Source organism: Antechinus flavipes, chromosome 5 (genome assembly GCF_016432865.1).
Source record: "Antechinus flavipes isolate AdamAnt ecotype Samford, QLD, Australia chromosome 5, AdamAnt_v2, whole genome shotgun sequence".
Lineage (NCBI taxonomy): Eukaryota > Metazoa > Chordata > Mammalia > Dasyuromorphia > Dasyuridae > Antechinus > Antechinus flavipes.
This window is the reverse complement of record NC_067402.1, coordinates 67,305,961-67,323,748: the sequence shown is the minus strand read 5'-3', so window position 1 is coordinate 67,323,748 and position 17,788 is coordinate 67,305,961. Positions and strand designations below refer to the sequence as shown.

At 33.8% G+C, this 17,788-nt stretch overlaps 1 protein-coding gene across 4 annotated transcripts in view; it reads left to right on the top strand.

Annotated features, from left to right (window-relative positions):
• The window catches only part of ARHGAP12 (Rho GTPase activating protein 12), a 117,518-nt gene that overhangs the window by 49,840 nt on the left and 49,890 nt on the right, over positions 1–17,788 (top strand). For all 4 annotated transcript variants that reach the window (XM_052000205.1, XM_052000206.1, XM_052000203.1 and 1 more), the window contains exon 3: positions 15,888–16,151. In XM_052000205.1, the coding sequence (XP_051856165.1) occupies positions 15,888–16,151 (264 nt within the window). The remainder of the gene's footprint in view (positions 1–15,887; positions 16,152–17,788) is intronic.

Here is a 17,788-nt window from a genome sequence, read left to right as displayed (position 1 = left end):
CATAATGAGATGACACGAAAGAAGATGCATTGCCATCTGCCTTGTTGCTGCATGATCAGGACTATGGGATCTCTCTATTTGTGCTTCCTCTTGTTATTGTGCTTCCTCAAGTTATTTAAACTTCCTCTATGTCAGGGCTTCTTAATCTGGCTTTTTTCTTTCTTCTTAGGGTTTGTGGATGAATTTCAAGGGATTTGTGAATTTAGGTATAAAAACAATTGTATAGTTTTACTACCTCTAAATGAGCATTTCCTTAAATTATGAAGGTAGGTAACAAACTATCAATAGAAATCACTGATATTTTCATATTATAGTTGTTGCATGTATCTTGAAAAATATCATTTGTATTCTTCAGTACTTCGAAATTACTGTAGTTATGAGTCCCATTACTAGATTACATGTAATCACAATCTCCTGATTAGAATTTATTCTTAATAGCTGGCCAACCACTAGAAGGATCTATGACGCCCTAGAATGCTAAGAACTTCTTATCTATGTGTTACCTTTTCCTGTTAGAATGTGAGCTTCTTAAGAGCAGAGGCTGTCTTAATTTCTTCTGTGTTTTTGTTTCTAGTGTGTTTTTGTTTATTTGCAGATGTGTTTTAAATAACTTTTTCATTCTTTCATTTTGTAATCTCTTTCTCTCTCTCCCTACTATTTGAGATTTTGAATCCCATTTCTCAGTTCTTGAGCTATCCTTTACAATAATCTAACTTTTCTTCAATTTGTTACCTAACTGAATTAAATGTGAAGATCCCTTTATTTCATTATGGCATTTTCATTCTATACAGCATGTTTTTCTATTTTGTAATTGGACATTTGACTGGAGAAAAAAATAAGAAAATAATGTATAGAAAGATAAAATAGTTTTAATACAAGAGAAAAAGTTAAGGGATTCAGTACAATTTTAGGTGCTGTTTTTAGGATAGAAATAAAAAATTATCACTTCTGATGAGTATAATCAGAGAATTTAACAAGAAAGATGGGATCTTTATTTTTTCATTTTGATTTGTTGGTTTTATCCTTTTACTATGTATCTACTTTGTTTTAGCCTCAAACTTCACTAATCAGAAGTAAACATTTAAATGATTATGCTAAAGTTATTTTATAATAGTAAGGAATACATACATATATATATATATATATATAGAGAGAGAGAGAGAGAGAGAGAGAGAGAGAGAGAGCGCGAGCGAGAGAGAGCGAGAGAGAGCGCGCGCGAGCATGAGCGTGAGCAGAGTATGGTAGGAAAAAAAAATGTATGCTTTTTATACAGTATTTCCTATGTGTTGTGGAAGTATAGAGTCAAATTAATATGGGTTTTGACCATCAGTCTGTCAAATAGTAATGATGTTGATGATGGTGATACTGATCATTAATAATAATGATGACGATGACGACTGTTTTGCCAGGAATTTTGTGCTGAGCCTTTTTTTTTTTTTTTTTTAAAGAAGTATCTCATTTGATCCTCACAACGACTCTGCAAGATAGGTGTTATTATGAGCCCCATTTTGAAATTGAGGAAAATGAGGCAAGCAGATTAAATGACTTTCCCAAGGCCACAGTTAGTAAGTGGTTTGAGGTAGGAATTGGATTCCTAGACCAGTACTCTACCCACTGTGTCTTTTCTGGATTCCTAGATTAGTACTCTATCCACTGTGCCCTTTCTTTTGTGCTCTCTGTTTGTTTAACACTTGAAACATTTTTAACATATGATGTAATGACAAATGTAGCAGTAGTTAATTGAATTGTAATTACCCTTTATTTGATCCTTTCCATAAATCAAGGATGCATATAAGACTACCTGGCTTTCTTTTCTTTCACCACAAATTCTATAATGTATAGATTACTTAGCTCCTAAGTGTTCATCATTTTCATTCCAGAAAACAGTTCTTTCTTAATGATGAGAAGCAGATTTAGCATAGCAAATCTCTTTGTTGATTCCTCTATGTTTTAAAGAATGAAATTATTGACATTCCACTAAATTATTTTTTAAACCTCTATTTTTGGCAAAGTCAACTCCAACAAATATTAAAATAATTGTTGCAGCCTGTTATTATTATAATACAAATATAACATATAATACAATATTCTAATATCATTCTCATCTTTTTCCACGAAGGTCACAAATACAAGCAAAAGAAAGTCCTTTCCCTCAAGTAGTTTACGTTACAAGAGAAGACAACTCATGAAACAGAATTGAAAAAGAGGGGAAAAGAAGAGAGAGTATGGACTAGCTTGAGAACAAAGAGGAGAAATTTAGAGTGTCAGAAGGGGAGTGAGGAGAGAAGTGAGCATTACTGGCTTGTATATTTCCTCACCAATCAGAGGAGGTAGTTGGAGAAAAGGAGACATCATCTGGGATGAGAAAGCTATTGGATAGAGTTAGAGAATTTGGGAGTCAAGAGTAGAGCTGGGAGACAAGTGAATGTAAGCTCTTTGTGAAAGCATCTTTGGGACAAATCTAGTAGCATTCTCAGGAAGTTGGGAATGTTATGTACCTTGGTGATCAACGGACTTAGCTATTCTTAGCAATTCAAATTTCAAAGAACTAATGGTGAAAAATGTTATCTGCCTCTACAGAAAGAACTGATGGAATCTGAATACAGATCGAAACATACTGTTTTCACTTTGCTTTTTCTTTGTTTTTGTATTTTCTTTCATAAAATGAATAATAGGAAAATAGGCATTGCATGATTGCACATGTATAACATTAAATTGTTTACTGTCTCAGGGAGAAGGGAGGGAGGGGGAGAAATTGGAATTAAAATTTATTTATAGTGATGATAGCTTTTTGCTTTTTTAAATACGTGCAAAGATAGTTTACAGCATTTACTCTTGGCAAAACCTTGGGATTCAAATCTTTCTCCCTCCTTTCCTTCTCCCCTAGACAGCAAGTTATCTAATGTAGATTAAATATGTGCAGTTCTTCGAAACATATTTCCACATTTATCATGCTGCACAAGAAAAATCAGATTAAAAAGGGAAAGTAATGAGAAAGAAAAAAGAAGTAAGCAAACAACAACAAAAAGATGAAAATACCATATTGTGATCCACATTCAGTTCCTATAGTCTTCTATTTGGATGCAGATGACTTTATCCATCACAAGTCTATTGGAATTGTCCTGAATCACCTCATTGTTGAAAAGAGCCATGTCCATCAGAATTGATCATCATATAAACATTGTTCTCTTGATTCTACACATTTCACTCAGCATCAGTCCATGTAAGTCTCTTCAGGTCTTTCTGAAATCATCTTGCTGGTCATTTCTTATAGAACAATAATGTTGCATAACATACATATACCATGACTTATTCAGCCATTCCCTAGTTGATGGGCATCCACTCAATTTCTAGTTAGTTGCCACAACAAAAAGAGCTGCATGCAAACATTTTTCACATGTGGGTCCTTTGTTTTTTATGTTTTCTTTGGAATACAGATCCTATAGAGACACACCAGGATCAAAGGGTATGCACAGTTTGATAGCTCTTTGGGTATAGTTCCAAATTGTTTTCCAGAATGGTTAGATTAGTTCATAACTCCACCAACAGTGTATTAGTGTCCCAGTTTTCCCACATCCTCTTTAACATTTTTGTGATTTTAGTCAGGAATTCAAAATTAAAAAAAAATGTTTTAAATTGTCTTTTATATGCAGTTGGGAAAAATAATAAAAATGAAAAAATTGAAATGTTATATGCCATATCCTAATTCCAAATGGTGTTATCTTATATCTATTTTGAAAGTTTTTTTCCTTTGCAGACTCCCTAACATTGGATATCTTCTTAGACTGTGTCCTGAAACTACCTTTCCTTCCTAATTATTTTGCTTGATGAGCTCATTACTATTCATATATTCAGTTATTTCTGTGCAGATGAATCTCAGATCTATTTATCCATACCTAACCTCTCTCCTGACCTTCTGTTTTACAGCACCAGCTATCTATTGGGCATCTCAAACTGGATTTACCATAGACATCTTAAATTCAACATTTCTAAAACTGAACCCATTATTCTCCAAAATCCTTCCCTCTTTCTATTTTTTTAATTTCTGTCTGGAGGTCACCTTATTTCTAGTCACCCTTGTTTGTTTGTTTGTTTTTTTTAATAACTTTTTATTGACAGTCACCCTTGTTTGTAATCTCATTATCACTCTTGATGCCTTGTTTTTTCTCATTTTTTGAATCCAGTCTGTTGTTAACTCTTTACCTTCATGCCCTCTCTTCCATATGCCCCATCTCTCCTCTGGCATAGACACTACCCAGATGCAGACACTTGTCTCAGGCCTGCATTATTGCAGTAGCCTGCTTATTGATCTTCTACTTTGTGACCCCATATGGAGTGGGCACCATGAAATTATGATTCATTATTAGAAAATGTTTGATTTATATACCTATTTTATCTACCTACATACCTAGATGATGTAAAAATTTCTAGGGTGAAACGGGGTTGCTAGTGGAAAAAGTTTAAGAAGCCCTACTTACTAAACTGTCAGAGTAACTTTCCTAACATGCAGATGTACCTATGTCATCTTCCCCATACCCCCCATTTACCAAAATAAGTGTCTCCCTGTTGTCTCCATGATCAAATACAAAGTCCTATTTGGCTTTTAAAGCTCTTCATATCTGGGTCCCTTCCTCCCTTCTCCATACACTATAGTCCAGTAACATTGAACTCTTTATTGTTTCTTTTATACAAGGGTTCTGTGAATTTTCACTGGTTGTTCTTCAGGCTTAATATATTCCTTCCCTACTTCAATCTCATAGTTTTTTCTGACTTTTCTTCGTCTCATCTAAAATCCTGCCTTCTGCAAAAATGTCTTTCCTATTCTCTCTTAATGTCATCCCTCTGTTTGTTATTTTCTACTTATCCTCTATATACTACACACACACACACACACACACACACTGTACCTCTATATAGGGTCATGTTCCTTTGTAGAAGTAACAAAATAGATTTCCTTTTAAGTTAAAGTAATTCTATAACTAGAATTAGAAACTGTTTCTAAAGTATAAGTCGTATTGTGTCACTTCTCTTGCTCAGGAAGCTTTAGTGATTCCTTATTTATCAGTAGGATAAAATAAAAACTCCTTTCTTTGGTACAGAAGTTCATTTCCAAACTGATACTAGGCAAGCTTTCCTGAGATTTCATATTATCCCTTTTCACACAAACTGTTTTTTGATCTAATTGGTATATTTGGTTTGCCCCCTTCCCTCCTACCTCCCCTCCACCCCCCTACATACACATATACACCTCACACCATTTCTTGTAAATGTGTGGTTCAAGTGGTTCAATCTTTTTTTAGGCCTATCTGACTCTTCAGGAGTTTTTTTTGTTGGAGTTTTCTTGGCAAAGATACTGGAATAATTTGCCATTTTTTTCTGTAGCTCATTTTATAGATGAGGAACCAGGGCATTCAGAATTACATGATTTGCCCAAACATAGTTAGTGTCTGAAGTTGGATTTGAACTTGGGAAAATGAGTCTTCCTGAATTCAGCATGGCACTTGATCCACTTCATCATCTGGCTGCCCCTTTTAAATGGGCTTTTGCATAAACTATCTTCCATGACTAGAATGTTCTCCCTCCTCACCTCTTAGAATTTCTAACCACTTTTTCAACTCAGGCCAAGTGCTATCTCCTACAAAATGCCTTTCCTGGTTTTCCAAATTTGATAAGTGTTTTTTCCTCCCATTCCAAAGTAATTTTGTAATTTAAAGTGTGTGTGTGTTTTATATAGTATTTAACTCATCTGTACACTTATCTTCCCCAATAAAATGTTAAGTCCTTGATGGCCTGAAGTGCTTGGTTTTTGTCTGTGTACCTAATTTGTGGTACATAGTAAGTAGGTAATTAATCAGATGATTGTCGATAATCATCTTATGTTTTATATGCCAAAATGTTTTCATGATATTAAATTCTTCTTGTAACAGAATGTTTCCCATCCAATGTTCAAAAATAATCATGTTTTTAATTTTTTCTTAATCTTGTAAGATATGCCCTTTCAACTTTGGTACCAATTTTCATTAATACTCAAATACAGACTAAGAATTACTTCATATTCATGGAATCACAGGGTTTAGATCTGGAAGGGACCCTGAAGTAAAATTACCCATTGAGATAAAGAAATTAATGCCTGAGAGGTTCAGTATCTTATGTAAGGTCACATAAGTTTCACAAAATAGTTTTCAGACCAATTTTATTGCCCAATTGTAGATTAAATTTATCTTTTGTCTTTTACTTGACTTTAGTTTTGTCTTATCCATCTTGTACTCTTTAAAAATAGAGAATGATAAAGTCAGCAAATTATGATTTGAACAGATTTAATGTTCTCTTGCTGAAAACACTTCTATCTATCAAAAGACAGGCGGGGCCCAGGAATAATTAGTGGAGAAGTCAGGAGAGAGAGACTTCATTCCAAAGAATGATACAAGGTACTGTGTGGGTTGTTGCCGAGGAGGGAATACTGCCTGTACGGAGGTTAATTTTTATTTTATGTTCAAATATTATGCAATTTCCTGCACATGTATTTAAAAATGTCTTATTTGAATGATTGAGTCATTTTTGATTATGAGTGAAATAAAGTGTTCACTACAGTGTATACACATAAGTTATAATCACACTTATTTTCTTGAAGTTTCTGTCACTAAAAAAAGCCTTGAGCTACAAATCAGGAGACCAAAGTTCTAGTCTCAGCACTACATTGACCTTGAGCAGTATGACCTTGAGAAAGGTAATGTGGTATATTAAAAGGATTCTTGGAGTTGACTACTCCTGCCTTTCCTATAAAAATTGATGACTTTCTGCCAAATCATAATTACCCCTTTAAACCTTATATATCTGTATAATGAGAGAGCTGGCAAATGATCTCAAAGTTTGGTCTAAATATATGGAATTAAAAGGGGGAAAAAATCCAAAATAATTGACTACAAGTTGTAAATAAAGACATTATGAACTTACTTTAGTGAATCTGTGATTCCTTTGATGCTGGTAAACTCTAGAAGTACAAATCACATTCCATCCTCCTCTTTTCATTCTGCAGCTTTTGTTCCTTATCTCTGCCTCTTTTCCTAGCTAATAATTTAGGCTTAAGTGACCTCTACATAAGATCTTTTTTGAACTACTCATTACTAATACACCTACTAATTACTTCACATCTACTGTTTTTTTTTTTTGTCTACTTTATTGTATAGATGTTGATTTCCTCTCATTTTTATCTTTGTAGTCTCAACATCCTCTATAGTGATAGGTATATAGTGGATGATTAATAAATGTTTGCTGATTTGCTAATTATTGATGTAAAAATTGATGTTTTTTAAAGGAGAACTTGTTATTAAGAACATATTTTATTAATGCTTTGTTATTTGTTAACATTACATATAATTGATGTTGATTGGTTTTAATAAACCTTAGATCTTTGTTAAAAAGAACAACTAGTTGAGGCAGCAGAGGGAAATAAGAGTAATGTGAAAAATAAAAATCAATTCAAAATAATTAATTTAATGTTTGACAAATCCAAAGACCTCAGCTTTTAGTACAAGACCATTTCTAGTCATGAAAAGGTCCTCTAAATCTTCATTGATCAGAGAAATTCAAATTAAGACAACTCTGGAGTACCATATCATACCTCTCAAATTGGTTAAAATGACAGGAAAAGATAATGACAAATGTTGGGGGGATGTAGGAAAACTGAGATATTAATACATTGTTGGTGGAGTTGTGAACTGATTCAACCATTCTGGGGAGCAATTTGGAACTATGCCCAAAGGACTATAAAATTGTAGATACTCTTTGATCCAGCAATGTCTCTATTGGGCTTGTATTCTAAAGAGGTCATAAAGGGTAGATACTCTTTGATCCAGCAATGTCTCTATTGGGCTTGTATTCTAAAGAGGTCATAAAGGAGGGACCCACATGTACAAAAATGTTTGTGATTGCTCTTTTTGTAATTACAAGGAACTGAAACCTGAGTGGATGCCCATCAGTTGGAGAATGGCTGAATAAATTACGGTATAAGAAAGTTATGCAATATTATTGTTCCAAAAGAAATGATTTTAGAAAGACCTGGGAAGACTTACATGAACTGATGCTAAGTGAAATGAGCAGAACCAGAAGATAATTGTACACAGCAACAACAAGATTATACAATGATCAATTCTGATGGACGAGGCTCTTTTCAGCAATGAAATGATTCAGGCCAATTCCCATAGTCTAGTGATGAAGAGAGCCATCTGCACCAAGAGGGAAGGCTGTGAGGACTGAGTGTGAATCACAACATAGTATTTTTACTCTTTGTTGTTTGCTTGCATTTTGTTTTTTCTATTTCTTTTTCCTTTTTGATCAGATTTTTCTTGTGCAACATGATATTTGTGGAAAATATGCATAGAGGAATTTCACATGTTTAACATATATTGAATCACTTGCTGATTGAGGAAGGTGGAGGGAAAGGGAAGGAAAAATATTAGAACATTGTTTTGTAGGAGGGAATGTCGAAAATTATCCATGTATATGTTTTGAAAATAAAAATCTTTAATTAAAAAGTCAAAATCAAAGTAAGAATTTTTTAAGGGAGGGGGAAAGCACTTTATGGTTGTGGCAGTTCTCTTTTTAGACACTAGGCCCAATTTATTGAATTGACAGATACTGTGTCCCATGAAAATCATCTGCACAACAGAATCAATTCTGATTATGTCATATGTTATTTTCCTCCCGGGCGAATGTGTGCACCACCCTTTCATTTAATGGTGACTTCCTTTGTCTTCCAGTTTTATTAATGGCAAGAATGTCAGTATTGGTATTCACTTGTTTCAGATCTACATAATCACTGAATTAGAATCTTACATTGAGATTTTCAGGAGCTAGGTTAATGTTTATAAATTCAAAAACTCAATTTAAAAAAATCCTGTGTGATTCTTTACACTCTGTTCCTCTTCTATTATTGGGTTGTTACTGTTGAAGTGAAAATAGGCCATACAGAATAAAAAAGCTTTTTTATATTTTTCTTTCTTGAATATGTTTCCATGACCAAATAATTCATCCACCTGCTAAGAATAACCTGCCTCTCTGTACTTTGTTAGGCTGTCAGTCCTCAGAAATTAGATCTGATTTGTTTCTGGTACCTTATCAGTGGTTTCTGTAGCATTATAGAATGTGTTTTTTAAGAGCTGCCAGCCCTTTTTATATGAGGATGCAGGCATAGTGGGATTGTAGAGGACATTCAAGTGGCAACAAATATTTGAAGTACCATGGAAATGCTCCTGGTTTGCACTCGAAAAGATTTAGATTTTGAAGAGTATATAATGATCATTTAATCCTTATCTTATGGATGAAGAAATTTGGAAAAACCTCAGGTTACAAAGATAGCAGGCAGCATTTGAACTCAGGCCCTCTGATTCCATACTTAATGTGCTGTTTCAAGTGGTTTTCTTAAAATATTCAACCTTGTTTTTTTAAGAAACACTGTTAAAAAGTATATTACATGAACTATCATTTGGAATCACTCTTTGTGCACATTTGCTCCACTGTTTTTGAAGGAATGTGCTTTGTGGTTTGTTTGTGTGTGCTTTTGTATTTTGTTGAATCAAAAATCTTCCATGAAAAAATACCAATTGTGACATATCTATTCTGGCAGAGTCTCAAAATACACTTTTCAAGGATATTTTCTGTACAACCTCAGTTTAGTCTCCAGAGTCTGAAATTGTATTAAAAATGTTTTGAAAGGGTTTTATTTCAGGTGTATAATAGTATGATTTAATGTGTGTGCTCTTGGTAGTCTGGTACTTCTCTTTATGTAACAGTGCTAACAATTGCTTCATAAATATTTAACAAGAAGAGTGTTTTATTTAGATGTATAGCCTTGTTTTTATTATATATGACTTTCAAAATGAAATCATTTGGGTGTGAATACTATATATTTTTTCCTTTTGCAAGCTATGAGATTTTGAAGAGTAGAGTCTTTTTGATAGGATTGTTGGAAGTTTTCTACACAGACAGCTGTGATAAAGATTAAATTTGAAACCAGCTTTTTGAAATAACATCTTAGATTATCTTTTATCCTATATCTTATTTTAATAAGGTCCTTTTATAACTTTTATCATTAATAAGTCCTTGCATGTATATGTTCTTAATGATAAAGAAAGTTTTATAACTAGGCATTTGAACCTGGATCTTTTTTTTTTTTTTTTTTTTACTATTTGGTTCCCTAAAGCTCTTTTTATTTTTAAAAATATATACTCATCTTCTGGAGTAAAAGTATTGGTGTTCTATTTTAAATGTAGCTTAGGATAGTTAGTATCTTCTTCTCTTGGTACAAATTTTACTTGTCCTAGAGTTTACCTTAAAAAAGAGAAAAGGATCATGCATATGTTGTTTAGCCAAATATTTCCTTTTTAAAAACCAGGTGACGATAATCACAATTCAGTTTAATAAATGTATAACTGGTCACCCTTAGGTAAAGTATATGTAGGATTTTGTGCTCTTGGCTGACATCTAGTGGGACATTTAGAAACAAAATAGATTTGGATGGCAGCACAGTATAGGATCCTGAAGAACACAACACAAAAAATGGAGTGACTTTAGAGCTCTTGAGTTTTCATCCCCTTATTTTGCAGATGGTAAGACTGAGGCTTAGCATATAAGCATTGTATTCACTTAGTAATGGTGAAACCAAAGTGAAAACTGAGCCTTTAGATTCTAAAGTTGCATTTCTTCACTTTTGTGTGTAGGTTTCTTTGGCAGTCTGGTGAACTATATATTTCCCTTGGTATAATGTTATTTTGAAAATTCATAATTTAAGAAAATGCTAAATATTACCTAGAAGTTTGTAAAAAATTAGGATATAAATTTTTTTTCTATCCAAATTCACAGACTCCTGGAAATCTATGCACAGACTCCTCAGAGGTATAATGATGTCCATATTAGTCTTATTCCTGGTCTTTTACACTGTACCACATTCTTTTTCTATACAAACTCTTCCACTGAAGTCAAGTTGATAGCTTCACTCTGCCCAGGGTAGCAAGGTCTACTACAGATTCACAGTATTTAATTTCAGCTAGGCTATTGCTACCACACAACAAAATCATTTATTTATTTATTTATTTTATTTTATTTTTTAAATTTTTAATAGCTTTTTATTTACAAGTTATATGCATGGGTAATTTTACAGCATTGACAGTTGCCAACCTTTTGTTCCAATTTTTCCCCTCCTTCCCCCCACCCCCTCCCCTAGATGGCAGGATGACCAATACATGTTAAATATATTAAAGTATAAATTAAATACAAAATAAGTATACATGTCTAAACTGTTATTTTGCTGTACAAAAAGAATCGGACTCTGAAATATTGTACAATTAGCTTGTGAAGGAAATAAAAAAATGCAGGCGGGCAAAAATATAGGGATTGGGAATTCAATGTAGTGGTTCTTAGTCATCTCCCAGAGTTCTTTCCGTGGGTATAGCTGGTTCAGTTCATTACTGCTCCATTAGAACTGATTTGGTTCATCTCATTGCTGAAGATGGCCAGGTCCATCAGAATTCATCATCATATAGTATTGTTGTTGAAGTATATAATGATCTCCTGGTCCTGCTCATTTCACTCAGCATCAGTTCATGTAAGTCTCTCCAGGCCTTTCTGAAATCATCCTGTTGGTCATTTCTTACTGAACAATAATATTCCATAATATTCATATACCACAATTTATTCAGCCATTTTCCAACTGATGGGTATCTACTCAGTTTCCAGTTTCTGGCCACTACAAAGAGGGCTGCCACAAAATTTATTTTTTCCTTAATTTGCTCTTTGTCTTTACTTTCAGCAGTTATTCAAAATCTTCCAATTCTCAAACTTTCTTGTTCACTATACTTTAAATTTCTTTTAACAGATGTTTCTCCCTCTTACTTTACTGAGAAAATTAAAGCTTTTCAACATGAGTTCTCTCTTCCTTACCTCATATGTCTGCATCTTTACATATTCTTTCTTTACTCCTATCTCAGAGGAGAGCATAATGCCTGGCACATAGTAGGTGTTTAAAAATGTATATTGGAGGGGTTGCACTTGTCCGTGACCAGGTCAGTCACTTGATAGCCCGTGCTCTTACTCCCATCTCCTCTTCTCCTAGAGCTGATCCTATTGATCATTTTCTTTCTCTCTCTTGCACATCTTCAATCTCCCCATCTGTTGGTTCTTTCCCTGCTATTTCTTACAAACACGCTCAGATCCATGATAGCTCCAAAAGAAACCTAGTTCAACCTACCTCTCGAGCTATTGCTTGTTATCTCTTCCATTTCACTGCTGAACATCTAAAGCATCATTCACACTCATTGTTTCTACTTCCTCTCTGCCCATTCTTTGTTTTATAAATACACACACACATACACACACACACACACACACACACACACACACACACAATGGGTTTTGTTTTGTTTTGTTTTTTTGTTTTCTTTGATTCCACCATTCCAGTGAAACTTTTTTCCAAGTTGCCACCTTGGAAGTCACTGATTACAGAATCTCATGACCTTTTCTCAGTCTTCATCTTCTTTGACCTTTCTGTAACTTTTAATTCCCTCTTCCTTAATGTACTCCTTTTTCTAGACTTTGATAGCACTTGTCACTCATTTCCTTTCAGTTGAATGCTTCTCAAGTCATGTTGCTGAATCTTGAGCCCCAAAGCACCATTACAGACCATTTTCAATTCTTTTCACTTTCCCTCAGAGAATCCTATCATCTATCAGTTTAGTTGTTATCTGTATGTAGATGACTTCTAGATTGATTAATACAATTGTGGTGTTCTTCTTTAAAATATAAAGGTTCTCTCTGAGAGCAGGTTTCTTGGGGAGGTTTTCTGGAGGCAGCCTTTGTTTCAGTTAAAAGTAATAGTCACCCCAAACGCAGCCAGGTGATAAAAGTTCAAATGTTTATTTCTTATCTCTTTCCAAGCCCGGTTAGCTTTAGAGGCCTCTATCTCTCTTTGGTTCTAAGAGCTCTTGCGGCTTTGTCCTTTGCTTCTGCCTCTGCTTTCTTCAGCCTCTAGCCAGTACCAAGGTGAAAGTTGGAAATGAATCTTTCTTGCCTCCGAGACAGGGCTTCTGGCTCTCAATCTCCCAGAGTGCTGAATCTGGTTGTGCCTCCAAGAGAGTGCTTCTCCTCAACTGAACTGACACTCCCTTCTCAATCTTTTCAGCTGAACTCTTGACTGAGCCTCTGTCTGCTTTTTTTATTGATCTCCCAAAGGCTGACTCCGCCTCTGAGAGAGTTGGATTATGGGATCTGAGAGTGGGATTATGGATTTCCTCCCAGAGTGCTCTCTGGCTCTAAGAGCTTCAAGGGAGGTATGAATTCACAAAGTTACAAAGTTAACTTTGTGAATCTCCCATACTTGTGAACTCCAGTGAATAAAGGTGTGTAGTACTTTGTTTCTTCTGGCCAAAACATCTTGTAGGATCAATCATACTGAACCATGCTAAATTAGATAATTATTGTCTCTATTAACTCTAATGACTTAACAGTTTGTAAAGATTCCAACATACAATAATATTTTTTCTCCTAAACTCTGGTAATACATCATAACTACCCATCATGTTTTGTATGGATCTCAGAAGCTGAATTAGAAGAGACCACAAAAACCATGTAATTAAAGCCACATGTGAACAAGAATCACCTCTAGAATAAATCCAAAAAGCTTTTGCTAGAAGGTTTTCCCTCCTGGGGAACTCATCACTGTGGGATGTGGTCCATTTGGCTAGCCCTCATTATTAAGGAACTTTTTCTCTACATTGAACTTAAATCTGTCTGCATGGGGCTTACCCCATTATTTCTAATTTTGCCATCTAGGACCAAGCAGAATAAATTTAATTCCTTTTCCACATGACATCTTATAAAATATTTGATATATTCTGCTTTCCTAAATCCTCACTCCTTGAGGCTAAATGTCCTCAGTTTCTTTAACTTCTTAAATGGTATGAACTCAGGCTCTTTGAAATATCATAGTTATCCTCCTTTGGATATATTCCAATCTGTAAGCTCCTTAAGAACAGGAACTCTTTGCACTTTATGTTGCTAAATGCCTAGCATTGTGCCTAGCACACAGACATGTAATATATGTTTGTAAACAAGTCCAATCTGAAAACAGTATACAATATTTTAAATATCTTGTTACCTCTTTACTAAAATTTTTACTTAAAATTTTTGCACCAATATTTATATAAAGAGAGAGAGAATGTGTGTGTGTGTGTGTGTATGTGTGTGTAGATTTTTTTTTTTTTTTTTTTTTTTGCTGAGGCAATTGGGGTTAAGTGACTTGCCCAGGGTCACACAGCTAGGAATTGTTAAGCGTCTGAAGTCAGATTTGAACTCAGGTCCTCCTGACTTCAGGGCTGGGGCTCTATTCACTGTGCTACCTAGCTGTCTCTACATTAAGAATATTGTTCTGTTTAGTTGTTTTTTTCCTCCTCTGTCTTCATTACTTGGCTTTTTAGGTACCAAGACTATATTTATATGATTAAAAAGAATTTGGTAGTATCCCTTTTTTTTTTCATATTTTTGCAAACAGTTTGTGTAATATTAGTTGTTTTTTGAAAGTTTGGTGGACTCATTTATAAATCTATCTTGTCCCGGGTTGTTTTTTTCCCTCTCTTGGGGAATTCAAATATTGTTTATTTTCTTCTTCTGAAATTGGATATTTAAAAAAATTCTTTATATCTTGCTCGGTTAACTTGAACATTTGATATTTCTGTAAATACTCATTTAAATTGTTATTCTCATTGATATATGTTGAATGAATGGATGACTAATATCTAACCAGAACTGATCATCTTATACCAGATACGATTTGATTGATTCAGAGTGAAGTGATATTGTGAGCTCTTGGATTGTTATCATTATCGTTTTTCATCCCTGATCACATTGAAAACTTCCTGGTTATTGTTTTTTTGTTTTGTTTTGTTTTTAAAATTATTTTTCTTTCCTGATTCTTTTAAATTATCTTTCCTTCCCCCGCTCTTTGTTTCTGTTGAGGGAACCACCATTTTTCCAGTCACTACTTTGAATGAAATGAAGCTTGGTGGGTTTTTTTCCTCCCACATCTCAATAATTAAACCTAACAACTTCTATTTTTATTTTTACTTTTTTGCTGAGGCAATTGGGGTTAAGTGACTTGCCCAGAGTCACACAGCTAGTATTGTTAAGTATCTGAGGCCAGATTTGAACTCAGGTCATCCTGATTTCAGGGCTGTGCCACACCTAGCTGCCCCAAACCTAACAACTTTATTATTTAGTAAGATGAATTATATTGTTTACAGTATACTTTTTCCACAAATAGAGAAATAACTAGATTTGAGTAAGTAATTTATGGTCATTGAAGCTGTATTTGACAGCAGAAGTAGACTATCATTAACTAATTGTTGGCTTGTTGGCTGATTTTTCAGTTTATAGTTTTAGAATGTTAATCTGCAAAAAAAATAATAATAATAAAATTTTGTTTTAAAGAAATTTTTAACCTTATCATTTTTAAGAAATATCTCTTCCATTATTTGCATATATCATAGATTTTTGAAACTTGACCAACATCCTCATTTTACTGATGAAGAAATAAGAGTTTATTTCTTACTCAAAGTGTCATGTATAGGTAAACAGCCAGGATTCAGATTTATAGATACCAACTCTTATTTTAATGTTTCTTTGAATGGAGGAAGACCAATAATAGTCTTACCATTTTCAATTTTATCCCTTTTTGCCCATATTTTGCATCTGCAACTGGAGAGCAGATGTTTTCTAATTATGCGTGTTTGTTAATAAAATTACATAATAATATGCCTTTTATAAATGACCTTTTGTTAACTCTGAGTTTGTGAACATAATTTGATCTAAAATCAGATATTCTGAATTTGTTTCAATAGCCGACGACACCACCAAATCAAGGAAGACCAGATTCTCCTGTCTATGCTAATCTACAGGAATTGAAAATATCCCAGTCTGCACTTCCCCCTCTTCCTGGCAGTCCTGCTATTCAGATTAATGGAGAATGGGAAACTCATAAAGACAGTACAGGACGTTGTTATTACTACAACAGAGGAACACAGGAAAGAACCTGGAAGCCACCTCGATGGACTCGAGATGCCAATGTAAACAAAGGAGATTGTCATAACTCAGGAGATCAAGAGGTAGGAATCAGGGACAGTCATCAAAGCTTTCAGTTTCATTATTTGAAGGAAATAGTTTTTTTCCTAAAGCATCCACAGTCTCAAAAGTGCTAAATATCATTTCTCATCATTTTACTTGTGTTGATTATTTTCTTCATATCTTGGGTAAACATAATAGTTATAAGTGCTAAATAGTAGTTACTGTCTCATTAATTTAGCTTCATTAATGTGGCTTATTTGTTGAGCTCAGTTACTCTGTCATGTTATAGCACAACCCACTCTGAATTGTTGTGTGAAACATCTTTCCCAATCTTTTTAGCATCATGGAAGAAGTGGAAAGACAATTATATAACTTACCTGAGTCAATTAGGTAGCAGTGTTACTTAGGATCAAAAGATCACTAAGTAATGTAAGATTTGAGCAGGGAGTATTTTGCTTTTCTTTGTATCACCAGTTTTATTTGCTTATGTGCCTGACACTCATTTAACAAATACTTTTATCATTGTTAATATCTTAGTTTTGTTGGTGGAAGAATCCCAATAGTTAATTTAGCCCAACCCCCTAATTCTGCAAAGGAAGAAATTAATTCCCAGAGAAGTTAATTGGTGATCAGACAGGTAATTTGCAACGGCAGAGAGCAACTGTTTGGGCCCAAATCCTCCAGTTCCAAATCTAGTGTTCTTTACACTATTCTATAGTGTTATATACACTATAGTGTATATACACTATACATACTATATATGTATAGTATAAACATACTATATACTATACTTTTCCCCCCTAATGTTATATTAAAGTTCTTTTTTTTCCCCCTCTTTTTCTTTTGTTTACTGTTAGCTTATTATGTGAGAGATAATATTTATAGTACGCTTATTTAACAAAAAATTCATGGCCAGTAGATATTTTTTTTCAAATTACTGTCCAAAACTAGTTATCTATAAATTAAAGAGTTGACTATATGACCTTTAAGGTTATAGAAAGGTTGCTAGAGGAACTAGCTCTAAAATTCAGTGCTTCTTTGTAAGCTTGACAATTATCTCTTGTCCATTTTATTTTCAAATGCTCAGTAACTCATACTAATATTTTATTCCATTCTGAGTGAAAATATGCAGTTTCATCTCTAGGATTAAATATGTTCTACTTTATAGTCAGCACTTTGGGTATTCCTTCTGTTGAGGCAAATTATAATGAATGATTTGTGTGATAGTCTATGCTGTGGCCAAAAAAAAATTCCACCATTTTAGGCCAGTATTTTGACTATGAGCAATTTGGAAATTATCTAAAGTTGGTCATTCGACAACAGATATTGCTATATCCATATAGGGAACCCTTTTTAGCTTTGGAAAACATACTATAACCTATATGAAGATCCAAATAAGCTAGAAAGTTTGGGAGAGAATTTTATTTTTCAAGTACATATAGTGACTCAAATTCCATTTCATAAATATTAGCTATTTTCTGTTTTTTTTCTTTTAATTGTTGGAATTAGTAAAGCTCCAAATGATATTTGACAGAATTTGCTTAAGAAGTGGAAATTCTTATAAAATATGTGATTGTCATATTATCATGAATCATATAGCCTTGAGTCTTTTGAGTATCCTACCCATCATCTGTCTGTCTGGGTTATGTTAATAAATACAATAGGTACCAGTGTCTAT